The following is a 12,866-nucleotide window of genomic DNA, read 5'->3' as shown; positions in this document are numbered from 1 at the left end:
CTGTCCAACAGCTCTTACTGTCAGGAAGTTCTTCCTAATGTTTAGGTGGAATCTTCTTTCTTGTAGTTTGGATCCATTGCTCCGTGTCCGCTTCTCTGGAGCAGCAGAAAACAACCTTTCTCCCTCCTCTAGGTGACATCCTTTTCTATATTTGAACATGGCTATCATATCACCCCTTAACCTCCTCTTTAAAATGCATCTCTGGGTTATTTGTGGGGCATAGCAATTTGTTCAGTTGTTTTCCCCCAAAAAATATAGTCCGGCCCCCCACAAGGTCTGAGGGACAGTGGACCGGTCCCCTGCTGAAAAAGTTTGCTGGCTCCTGGTTTAAATGATTCCTGTCGTTCAAATGTATCAGAATGCAGGTCGTGGGAGTGTTGGAAAACCCTAAACCTGTTCCCAGGCAGGGTTTGGGTTTTTTTTGGTCCTGAACAGGCCAGGATAGTGTATTTGGAGAGAGCGGGGGCTTGCAAGGGGTATAATTTTGGGGCAGCCCACAAGCTGTTTGCAGAGCAGGCCTGTTATCTAAATACCACTCATTTAGATAAAAGGGGGCTTGTTCATTCTTCCTCTTCCTTTTTTTTTTTGGAAAGGGCGTATGTGTGCCTTTCCCTCTGATCTCTCCCTCCCACTCTTTGGAATCTGCCAGGCCAGGGAGGGTCTATTAACCCTGCCAGATGAACAGTAGCAGAGGCTGGTGCCTTTGATCTTGCTGGTATCCCAGCTGGGTTTTAAGAGCAGGAAGCAGGCAGAACAGCCCCCCCTTCACCCCCAGGCAATGTTGCTCAGAGATGCCCAGGCAACTTGCAGTGCTTCAGTGAGGATGTCCCCCTTGCTTATTAATTCTTTGCGACCGCCTAGGTCGCTCCTCTGAATTTTGCAAGGCGGACTTGTCAGACCGGAACACATCCATGGCGGTGAAAGTACGCAAAAATATGGGGAAACAGTGAGAAATAACATCCAATGTGCAAAGGGAAAACCTCCTGCAAAAAAAGAGAAGTACAGTGGTACCCCGGGTTAAGAACTTAATTCGTTCTGGAGGTCCGTTCTTAACCTGAAACTGTTCGTAAGTACCACTTTAGCTAATGGGGCCTCCCACCGCCGCCGCGCAATTTCTGTTCTCATCCTGAAGCAAAGTTCTTAACCTGAGGTACTATTTCTGGGTTAGCGGAGTCTGTAAACCTGAAGCGTCTGTAACCTGAAGCATCTGTAACCCGAGGTACCACTGTAAATTTAGTCACACACAGATGTGTTTATTGTTAGGATCGCCTACTCTCGTGTAGGACCTGGCAGAGAAATCCATACTAGATGAATTTTCACGAGGGAGAACTAATTTTTGGGAGAAACCAAGGAGCTGGGACATTCGATTCCAACCCTGCAGTTACAGTGGGACCTCGGGTTACATACGCTTCAGGTTACAGACTCCGCTAACCCAGAAATATTACCTCAGGTTAAGAACTTTGCTTCAGGATGAGAACAGAAATCGTGCTCCAGCGGCGCGGCGGCAGCGGGAGGCCCTATTAGCTAAAGTGGTGCTTCAGGTTAAGAACAGTTTCAGGTTAAGAACGGACCTCCGGAACGAATTAAGTACTTAACCCGAGGTACCACTGTATTTGATTCTATGATATTTCCTGTCTAATAATAATAATAATAATAATAATAATAATAATATATTTTATTTATACCCCGCCCACTCTGAGCGGCTTCCAACAAAAGATTAAAAATACATTGAAACATCAGTCATTAAAAACTTCCCTAAACAAGGCTGCCTTCAGATGTCTTCTAAACGTCAGATAGTTGTTTATTTCTTCGACATCTGATGGGAAGGCGTTCCATAGGGTGGGTGGGTGCCACCACTGAGAAGGCCCTCTGCCTGGTTCCCTGCAGCTGGACCTCAGTATCTGGGCTGGAAAATGGGGGTGGAGACGCTCCTTCAGGTATACTGGGCCGAGGCCGTTTAGGGCTTTAAAGGTCAGCACCAGCACTTTGAATTGCGCTCGGAAACGTACTGGGAGCCAATGTAGGTCTTTCAAGACCGGTGTTATGTGGTCTCGGCAGCTGCTCCCAGTCACCAGTCTAGCTGCCGCATTCTGGATAAGTTGTAGTTTCCGGGTCACCTTCAAAGGTAGCCCCACATAGAGCGCATTGCAGTAGTCCAAGCGGGAGATAACCAGAGCATGCACCACTCTGGCGAGACAGTCTGCAGGCAGTGAGGGTCTCATCCTGCGTACCAGGTGGAGCTGGTAGACAGCTGCCCTGGACACAGAATTGACCTGCACCTCCATGGACAGCTGTGAGTCCAAAATGACTCCCAGGCTGCGCACCTGGTCCTTCAGGGGCACAGTTACCCCATTCTGGACCAGGGAGTCCCCCACACCCACCCACACCTGTCCCCCAACAACATTACTTCCGCCTTGTCGGGATTCATCATCAAGTCCCAGGAGGCTTGTGTGTAGCAACGGCAATGTTAAGGACCCTGGTGTGTGCCCCTTGTCTTCCACATTACTTTGCTGGTCCACCCCAATCCCAAAATACCTGATTCTCCTGTTTTGCAGACCTGCTCTGATTTTGCAGGGGCCGCCAGCTGGGGGTGTGTATTTGCATGTTTGCACTCTGAATGCAGGTTCAGCCCCCAAAAAGTTCCCATGTGATGGGGAACCTGCTTAAAAGCCTGAAGAACCAGTTGCCTCCCGGGGTCACCACAAATTGACGATGAGTGTTTTGCAAACTCAGAAGTTGGGCCTGGCCAGATCTTATTTTGGGGTTTAGGGCAGGGGTGGGTAACCTCCCAGGAGGACCGCACGTCAGAGGTGGGCAGGGCCAGAAGGAAAAAGTAGGCGGAGCACCAGGCACGATTCTTCCCTTTGTACAGCAGGCTTCATTATGGCCAGGCAAAAGCTAAGAGTTTTGTGCACCCAGCTCAACTACATCACCACTCTGGTTAACAACAATCCTATTATTCTGGGTAGATTACAGAAGGGCCATGCAATAAATAGGGAAATCCAAATTTTCTCATTGGTATTCTGTTTTTTTAAAACAGCATTTTTAGAGCCGGTTATTTTACTAGGGACACGGGTGGTGATGTGGGTTAAACCACAGAGCCTAGGACTTGCCGATCAGAAGGTCGGCGGTTCGAATCCCCGCGACGGGGTGAACTCCCGTTGCTCAGTCCCTGCTCCTGCCAACCTAGCAGTTCGAAAGCACATCAAAGTGCAAGTAGATCAATAGGTACCGCTCTGGCGGGAAGGTAAACGGCGTTTCCGTGCGCTGCTCTGGTTCGCCAGAAGTGGCTTAGTCCTGCTGGCCACATGACCCGGAAGCTGTACGCCGGTTCCCTCGGCCAATAAAGCGAGATGAGCGCCACAACCCCAGAGTCGGCCACGACTGGACCTAATGGTCAGGGGTCCCTTTACCTTTACCTATTTTACTAAATGCATGTGTGCTTCCTGAAGAAATCCCGGAGGCTGGATGGCCAATCGTCATGGATACTTTGGTTGAGATCCCTTCATGGTAGGGGTTTGGTCTAGATGACCGTCAAGGTCCCTTTCAACTGTACAATTCTGTGATTCTGTGAAATGCAGTCCTGGATGTTGGCTCCAACAAGCTCACTTACGAAGGCAGATTCTGTACTTGTGGCCAATATCAGGCAGAAGACATTTTCCCCTGTCTGCTAATCTGCCCTAATACGGTGATCCAAGAGAGATTTCTGAAAATCTTTGTTGACACATAGAAGGAATACCTTGGTAGAAACAGCACAATTCTTTTTCTTGGGTGAAACAGGTGGCTTTGTGACAAAGGAAGTGCCTGTCTTTGCAAAGGCTGCAAAGAAGATTAGAGATAGATTCATAGTGTTGCTGCAAATTGTTTCATATGATCATAGCGCTGCAAAGGGACCCAGAGTCTCATCGGGTTCAACCTCTTACAACGCAGGAATCACAGCAAAAGTTTTTGTCACTCTGGGGTTTAATGTGAAGTCAAGTTAAGTGGGAAGCATATGAGGTGCTAGGGAAAGTGACTGCGGAGGCCAATTCTGGATCCACACATTTTTGTTAGGGATTGTAGGAAAAAACCTGCCAAGGAAACTAAAAAATATCTTCATGTACGTGACAACGGTGGCAAGAGTCTTAATAGCACAAGGATGGAAAAATGAAGAAATCCCGACCAAAGATCTGTGGCAAGAGAAACTGATGCACTATGCAGAATTTGCAAAACCAACATATAAATTGCATGACAAGGATAACTGTGCCTTTAAAGATGAACGGGAACCCTTCACAAAGTACTTAAAGAAACAACAAAATGAATTGATCTCTTTGGCAGGTTTTGAATAAACATACACAAACTTTTTATTGATAATATTTAGATAGATAAAAAAAGCAGAGATATCACCTTGCCAACAAAGGCCTGTATAGGAGACTCTTGAGAGTCCTATGGACAGCAAGAAGATCAAACCGATCCATTCTGAAGGAAATCAGCCCTGAGTGCTCACTGGAAGGACAGATCCTGAAGCTGAGGCTCCAAGACTTTGGCCACCTCAGGAGAAGAGAAGACTCCCTGGAAAAGACCCTGATGCTGGGAGAGATGGAGGGCACAAGGAGAAGGGGACGACAGAGGACGAGATGGTGGGATAGTGTTCTCGAAGCTACCAGCATGAGTTTGACCAAACTGCGGGAGGCAGTGGAAGACAGGAGTGCCTGGCATTCTCTGGTCCAGGGGGTCACAAAGACTCGGGACACAACTAAACGACTAAACAACAACAACAAACAATTCTGTGACATACAGAGAATAACAAATGTTGAAAAACCAGAGAGAGGAGCTGAGGGAAGTCTGGTGGGCGTGTGTGTAAGGGTGGGGTTTTTTTTGGGGGGAGGGAAAAATGGGGAGGGGAAAAAATGGATGAGGATGATGTATTTCTGATCATTTGTTATGTTGAAATTCTTAATAAAAAAAATTCCAAAAAAAAGAAGACGTACCAAGCAAGGTGGACTTCTTGTTTCCTCACAGACCCTCTTTTCCAACGCCCCCCCCAAGTGTTTCCCAGGTACCTGCCCAGCCACCCCCAATTCTAACCTGCAGGATTAACAAATGGTATATATTTTTCCGCTGGTGGGAAGAATAGGCAGGAGTTGTAGAGGCACTTCAAAGGAGGGTCATTGAGAAAGATCAGAGGCAGGCAGCTGTGTGGCCAGGCTCTCCCCCCCCCCCACTGGGAAGGAGAGGGCCCTATAATTTTATGATCCCCTGGCCGGATCCCTTTAAAGTCCTGGGATCTTTGTGTTACGACCCTCGCACAGCCAGCGCTCTCCCTCGCTCTTAATCTTTCCGAAGCTGCCTGTTCTGAAGGGGTGGGTGTGTTTTGGGGGAAACGGGGTGAGTGCGTAGGGCTCCCAGCCCCCCAAGTCCACAAAGCCAAAGAAATTTCAAGATGTCAGTCTATTTAACAACCACCACTTGGGTCTGGCTGCCACACATTTGCTCAGTGAGGAAGATATAAGAGGAATAACACGGTTACAGGTAGGTAGCCGTGTTGGTCTGCCATAGTCGAAACAAAAATTAAAAATTCCTTCCAGTAGCACCTTGTTGTTGTTGTTTAGTCGTTTAGTCGTGTGCGACTCTTCGTGACCCCATGGACCAGAGCACGCCAGGCACTTCTGTGTTCCAATGCCTCCCGCAGTTTGGTCAGACTCATGTTTGTAGCTTCGAGAACACCATCCCACCATCTCGTCCTCTATCGTCCTCTTCTCCTTGTGCCCTCCATCTTTCTCAACACCAGGGTCTTTTCCAGGGAGTCTTCTCTTCTCCTGAGGTGGCCAAAGTCTTGGAGCCTCAGCATCAGGGTCTGTCCTTCCAGTGAGCACTCAGGGCTGATTTCCTTCAGAATGGAGAGGTTTGATCTTCTGGCAGTCCATGGGACTCTCAAGAGTCTCCTCCAGCACCATAATTCAAAAGCATCCATTCTTTGGCGATCAGCCTTCTTTTTGGTCCAGCTCTCACTTCCATACATCACTACTGGGAAAACCATAGCTTTTACTATGCGGACCTTTGTTGGCAAGGTGACGTCTCTGTAGCACCTTAGAGACCAACTAAGTTTGTTACTGGTATGAGCTTTCAGGTTTGCCTTGGGGCAAAAGATGCGTAATAAATTGTAGTTGTAATAATAAGAATATTTAATCTGAGGTTAGGAGCTGATAAGCATCAAAAGCGATAGTTGTGGCGGTCTGGTTTTTACAACTAAAACTTTTTAAACCTCTCAGTTCCCAGCGCCGAATCTTTCTATTATCTTTTACGAGTGGCCAAGGGCTCCTTCCAGAAGAACCTGTTTATCAAGCACTCATCCTGACTGGCACACACAAAGCTCACACAGATGTTAGATTATAGCCGCTGTTTATTGATCGTTTGTTCTGATCCGTTTACAGGAGTGGTTATGTCCATCTCATTTATTCATTTAACAAAATCTGAATCTTGCCTATTTGTAATCAAACCTCTAGGCGGTTCACTACATTAAAATCATCCGTTAAAAAAAGTTTAAAGCAAGGCATTAAAAACATTTTTAAAAATCATTACAGTTAACAGCAGGTTGAAAGGAGATTAAAACCTGTCACCATTTACGCGTCTGGGCAGGCTTGCCTAACAAAAAATGTTTTAAGCTGGGGGAAACTATGCTTCAAAGGTTTCAATAGGCAGGGAGTTCCATAGTGTAGCTGCTCACAGACTTAAGAGATGTTTCTGGCTGCCCAACTCACAGGGTGGATAAAAATCAATAGTTTTGTTTTTTAAAAAACAAAAACAACCCAAAATCAGATTTTTAAAATTTAAAAATTGTTTTTTTTTATTTGAATCAGATTTTTAAAATAAAATGCTTCTGGGGGTAATATCTTTCTAAAGATAGTTTTCTGCTGAAGTTACAATATAGTCCAAAGGCTATTCATCAGGAAATAAGGATTTGTTTTTCATGTGTGCTAAAACCCTGTCTAAGTATGTGTTTTTTTTAAATTGTTTAACCACATCAGTTAGCAAACATGGATACACATGCTATAATGTTACTGTCTTAGTTAAATAAATTGTTTAAATTGTTACTAAGGAAATGATTGTTTTTCTCCTTCCAATAAAGGAAGGAATAAATATAAACAGTTAAACCTCACCATAATGTCATAATTATCGGCCTATGTATTTCTAATAGCATACCCAAATCAGTAATTTTTGACATAACTGTGAAAAATACTCTGAAACTTTTATTATTCCAAAAGTGACACCTTAATCTGGTTGTCAATATTAGGACGATACCAGCAAGAATGAGTCTGTCTGTTAAAAAAGAGAGATTTGAATCAAGTCTTACTGACTAGTGATTTAAAATCGTGATTTAAATCGATTCGATTTAAATCAAACCCACCCTGCTAGCTCACCCCCATTCATTCACATATATTCATTTGAAATAAGATGGGGTATGTACTCTTTTTCATTACTGTTTGTATCACAGTTTATAATTTTTGTAAAGTGATGTGTCATGCAGGTCATCGTCTGTAAAATTTTATTTTCAGTTTATGAAACAATTCTAAATTCTCCCACCACACTGACGAAGAACTATGAAACAGCAGTCAAAATCTGGGGTCTGTTCAGTGTTGGACATTATATTTGCTGAATACACAAAGCTTCACAGCTTATCTTTCATCGTACTAAGTTTGGTATCTCTCTTCATTTAAAGGCTTTCAGAGACTCCTGAATCTAAGATTTCATTTTGAACTTGTTATTGTTTAAAGGAATTCTATAAAGATTGTCTATTACGTACCGTATTTTTCGCTCCATAAGACGCACTTTTTTCTTCCTAAAAAGTAAGGGGCAATATCTGTGTGTCTTATGGAGCAAATGTGTGGTCCCTGGAGCCAAATTGCCCAGGGGCAAAAAGCATATCATGCTTTTTTTTTGAAAGGGGAAAAGGGGTGTTGAAAGGAAGCAGCTGATCATTTGCCGGTCAGGGAGAGAGATAAGGGACGCTAGAGATAAAGGAGGCTGCCAGGGAGAGGGGAGGTAAAGGCAGCAAACTTGCAAAGAGGGGAAACAGGAAGACTAAAGCAGTAAGGAGAGAAATTAGAAGAAAAGGAGGAGCAAAAAACTGCTCCAGCTAAGGGAAAGACAGGCAAAACAAGAGGGAAGGGAGTGTTGAAAGGAAACAGCTGATGGTGGGATCGGAAGAGTGATAAGGGACGCTAGCGGAGGCTGCCTGGGAGGGGGGACGTAAAGGCCCATGGATCCTCAGGATTTTTACATTGGGTCACCCCCAATTCACCATCAGATCACATAGCATGTCCATGGCTACAGCCTGCACCAAAAAAATCACGCATCCACTGTTGCATGGGGCTGCAATGGCGCAAAAATGTGCTTACAAAGCACAGATCTACATGGATTCTCAGGATTTTTGCATTGGGCTACCCCAAACTCACCATCCAATCACATGTCTGTGGCCACAGCATGAACCACAAAAATCATACATCCACTGTTTCATTCAGAATATTCTTTTTCTTGTTTTCCTCCTCTAAAAACTAGGTGCGTCTTATGGTTGGGTGCGTCTTATGGAGTGAAAAATATGGTATGTGTATTACCTAAACATTGTTGACAAAGCTCACCTCCAACTGCTGCAGATTTTTCTTGAGGAATGCAGAAAAAAGCTTCATAGTTTTACTGAACTCATCCCGTGAGGCCCGAGTTCGAAAGCGCTTTGCACACTTTCTGGATCATAAAGGCAGTTCCCATCTCTCTTCTGGCTCGGGAGTCTTTGCTCGCCTCCTCGTCTTCCTACCAGCCTCTGACTGGTTTCCAGGTAGCGACCACACGCCCCTCGCTGTGGACGTAGTAGACAGGATGCATGGCAGCGGTGGCGCAGGCCTGTCGGGGGCACAAGAGTTGTGTGTGTGTTAAAAAGCCAGAAGCTGAAGAAAATGTTTAAAAGGACATTTGTAAAAAAAAACATGGTCTGAAGCTCAACATCAAAAAAACGAAGATCATGGCCACTGGTCCCATCACCTCCTGGCAAATAGAAGGGGAAGAAATGGAGGCAGTGAGAGATTTTACTTTCTTGGGCTCCATGATCACTGCAGATGGTGACAGCAGTGACGAAATTTAAAGACGCCTGCTTCCTGGGAGAAAAGCAATGACAAACCTAGACAGCATCTTAAAAAGCAGAGACATCACCTTGCCAACAAAGGTCCATAGAGAGCCAGTGTGGTGTAGTGGTTAAGAGCGGTAGTCACGTAATCTGGGAAACCGGGTTCGTGTCTCCGCTCCCACACATGCAGCTGCTGGGTGACCTTAGGCCAGTCACACTTCTCTGAAGTCTCTCAGCCCCACTCACCTCACAGAGTGTTTGTTGTGGGGGAGGAAGGGAAAGGAGAATGTTAGCCGCTTTGAGACTCCTGAAGGGGAGTGAAAGGCGGGATATCAAATCCAAACTCCTCTTCTTCTTCATATAGTTAAAGCTATGGCTTTCCCAGTAGTGATGTATGGAAGTGAGGGCTGAACCATAAAGAAGGTTGATCACCGAAGAATGGATGCTTTTGAATTATGGTGCTGGAGGAGACTCTTGAGAGTCCCATGGACTGCAAGAAGATCCAACCTCTCCATTCTGAAGGAAATCAGCCCTGAGTTCTCACTGGAAGGACAGATCCTGAAGCTGAGGCTTCAAGACTTTGGCCACCTCATGAGAAGAGAAGACTCCCTGGAAAAGACTCTGATGTTGGGAAAGATGGAGGGCACAAGGAGAAGGGGACGACAGAGGACGAGATGGTGGGACAGTGTTCTCGAAGCTACCAGCATGAGTTTGACTAAACTGCGGGAGGCGGTGGAAGACAGGAGTGCCTGGCGTGCTCTGGTCCAGGGGGTCACGAAGAGGCGGACACAACTAAACGACTAAACAACAACAACAAAAACCAGAAGCATTTCTGTTAGGGATTGTAGGACAAGACCTGCCCAGAAAAAACAAAGAACCTATTTATGTATGCTACACTAGCGGCAAGAGTCTTGATAGCACAAGGATGGAAGAATGAGGAAACCCCAACAAAAGAACAGTGGCAAGAGAAATTGATGAACTATGCAGAACTGGAAAATTGACATACAAACAGCGAGATAAGGACAACTGTGACTTCAGAGAAGAGTGGGAACTTTTTACAAATTACTTAAAAAGACTACAGAATGAATGGGACTCCTTGGCAGGTTTCGAATAAACATGCACAGATTTATGGAGTGTTAACACAGTAGACAGATAATATAAGGATTTATACAGTTTTACATTATGCAGAGAACTATATGTGGTGAGAAATCAGAGAGAGGAGCAGAGGGAAGTTTGGGGGGGGGAGAGGGAGAGTTTGATGGGGAGGGGAAAGGGGAAAAAAATAACGAATATGACATGTTTCGATATTTTGTTATGTTGCAATTGTTAATTAAAAAAAACCTTTTTTAAAAAAAACACCAGAAGCTATTTTGTTAGGCATTACCGTTCAAGACTTGCCAAAAGAACAGAATAAGTTATTTATGTATGAGACAACAACGGCTAGGATTATACTAGCCCCCCCAAAATGGAAAGATGACAAGACTCCAATGAAAAAAGAAAAAAGGATGGAATATGCTGAAATGGCGAAGCTAAGGGCAAAAGATAAGAGATAAGGACAGAGGTAGGCAACCTAAGACCCGGGGGCCGGATCCGGCCCAATCGCCTTCTAAATCTGGCTCACGGACAGTCTGGGAATCAGCGTGTTTTTCATGAGTGGAATGTGTCCTTTTATTTAAAATGCATCTCTGGGTTATTTGTGGGGCATAGGAATTCATTTATCTCTCCCCCCAAAAAAATATAGTCCGGCCCCCCAAAAGGTCTGAGGGCCAGCCCACAGCTGAAAAAGGTTGCTGAACCCTGGATAAGGACAATAGAGATTTTTTTAAAAAGACTGGGAACCATTTATGTTGTACTTACAGAAAAACCAAAAAGATGTAGCCTCGCCGGCAGGGTTTGAGTAAACACTACCAATTAACTACGTAGAAATTAAGATGTAAAAATGGGGAAATAATAAAGCGCAAGAGGAAATGTGAAAACAAGTAGGGGATAAAAATGTGAAGAATGTAATAATATTTAAGTTAAAGACGGCATATTAAGGTAAAATAAAACAAGCAGGGGTAAGCAAACATTCAAAGAACCAGAAAAGAAATAGACTGGAAAGAGAAGCTGCTGAATTGCAACTCATTACCAAACTTAAAACCATGGAGAGACCTGGTCTGAACAAAGACATTGGATTCTTATCTCATTATACATGACTAAGCCATTTTTCACCTTCTCACCCCTTGCCTTTTCCTGTAAGACCTATTACAGTCGTTAAGAGTCGTCAACAGGCTCATCTCAGCTACCTTCCAATCTCCCATTCCCACCACCCTTCTGAGTAATACCCCTCCCCACCTTCTCACTATATAGAAGGATCTGGCAACTTCTGTTTCAGTGTATCTGAAGAAGTGTGCAAGCACACAAAGCTCATACCAAGAACTAACTTAGTTGGTCTTTAAGGTGCTACTGGAAATAATTTTTTTATTCAGAGAAGGAAGTTGAGGGAAGTTGTGAGGGGTTTTTTGGGGGGGGGATTTATATCCTATTTTGTTTTTGAGATAATGTTGATTGTGATTGTGATAAAATCTGTAAAACTCAATAAAAATTATCCCCCCCCAAAAAAAAGTTGTGTGTGTGCAAGAGAGAGAGAGGATCAAGAGGGAAGACCACACACACAGAGAGAGGGGGGGTGGAAAGGCACTCTGAACATGGTCAGAGACACTCTTCCCTCCAGTGATGCTGAAGGCACGCCAGCATCTCAGCGCGCAAGTGCTCTCCAGTGCGCAAGCCGTACTTACGTGATAAGGGATCAGCGCCAGGAGGCTGCCCAGGGGGAACTGGGCAAAATCCAGCTTGCCTGCCACGGGTTCGATTCTGCCGTGCTCCTGGGTCATCCCTACCAACCTGCAGAGGGAAAAGAGAGATATGTAAGCCCGCTGGGATTTGCTTCGGAGTCTCTGTTCCCCCCCGACCCTGCCTCAGGTTGCCTATTGACATCAGGCCAGCGCCGCAAAGAGAATAGGGAAGACGCCTGCCTGAAGTCAAGTGGCAGGGAGTTCCGGGGGTTAGGTGCTGCCACATGAAAATAGCCATTTCATGGGTGTGAGGCAAACATGGCACCTGTAAGGTGCCAGCCGCATTTGGGAGGACGGTGTACAATTCTGGCCGCCTCACCTCAAGAAGGAGATGGTCAAGTTGGGAAAAGGTTCAGAAATGGCCGCCAAAATGATCGAGGGGTTTTAGAGACCGCCCGGTGCAGCGTTTCGGACTCTTTTGTTTAGAGAAAAGGCGAGTAAAAGGCGAAATGGTAGACATTTACAGTGGTACCTCGGGTTACAGACGCTTCAGGTTACAGACTCGGCTAACCCAGAAATAGTACCTCGGGTTAAGAACTTTGCTTCAGGATGAGAACAGAAATCGAGCAGCAGCAGCGGCAGGAGGCCCCATTAGCTAAAGTGGTGCTTCAGGTTAAGAACAGTTTCAGGTTAAGAACGGACCTCCGGAACTAATTAAGTTCTTAACCCAAGGTGCCATTGTATATAAAAAAAAATTCCCTGGAAAAGCTACGATTTACCGCCAAATCGGAACAAACGTTTCCTCCGGTTTGACGCTTGTTATGATTCAGGATCAAATTTGCGGGTTTTCGTACGGAAAGAGGCAAGACAAAAGGAAGGTGTTTCCAAACTGTGCCCAGAAATCGTGGGACAAATGGAAAAAATTGTGCGATGCCATGAGGATGATGATAATAATAATAATAATAATTTTTATTTATACCCCGCCCTCCCTGGCC

The 12,866-nt window shown here is 45.1% G+C and overlaps 1 protein-coding gene across 1 annotated transcript in view; it reads right to left on the bottom strand.

The window, feature by feature from the left end:
- Positions 1-6,364: 6,364 nt before the first annotated feature.
- Positions 6,365-12,866, bottom strand: part of LOC309514997 (D-serine dehydratase-like) — a 46,531-nt gene continuing 40,029 nt past the window's right edge. The window contains exons 7-8 of the mRNA XM_082192576.1: positions 11,875-11,980; positions 6,365-8,877 (exon numbers count right to left, since the gene is read on the bottom strand). Coding sequence (XP_082048702.1) covers positions 8,788-8,877; positions 11,875-11,980 — 196 coding nt within the window. The 3' untranslated portion in view covers positions 6,365-8,787. The remainder of the gene's footprint in view (positions 8,878-11,874; positions 11,981-12,866) is intronic.

This window comes from Podarcis vaucheri (genome assembly GCF_965113315.1).
Source record: "Podarcis vaucheri genome assembly, chromosome: 12".
Lineage (NCBI taxonomy): Eukaryota > Metazoa > Chordata > Lepidosauria > Squamata > Lacertidae > Podarcis > Podarcis vaucheri.
Note: the sequence above shows the minus strand (reverse complement) of the source record. Positions and strands in the feature narration are given on the sequence as shown.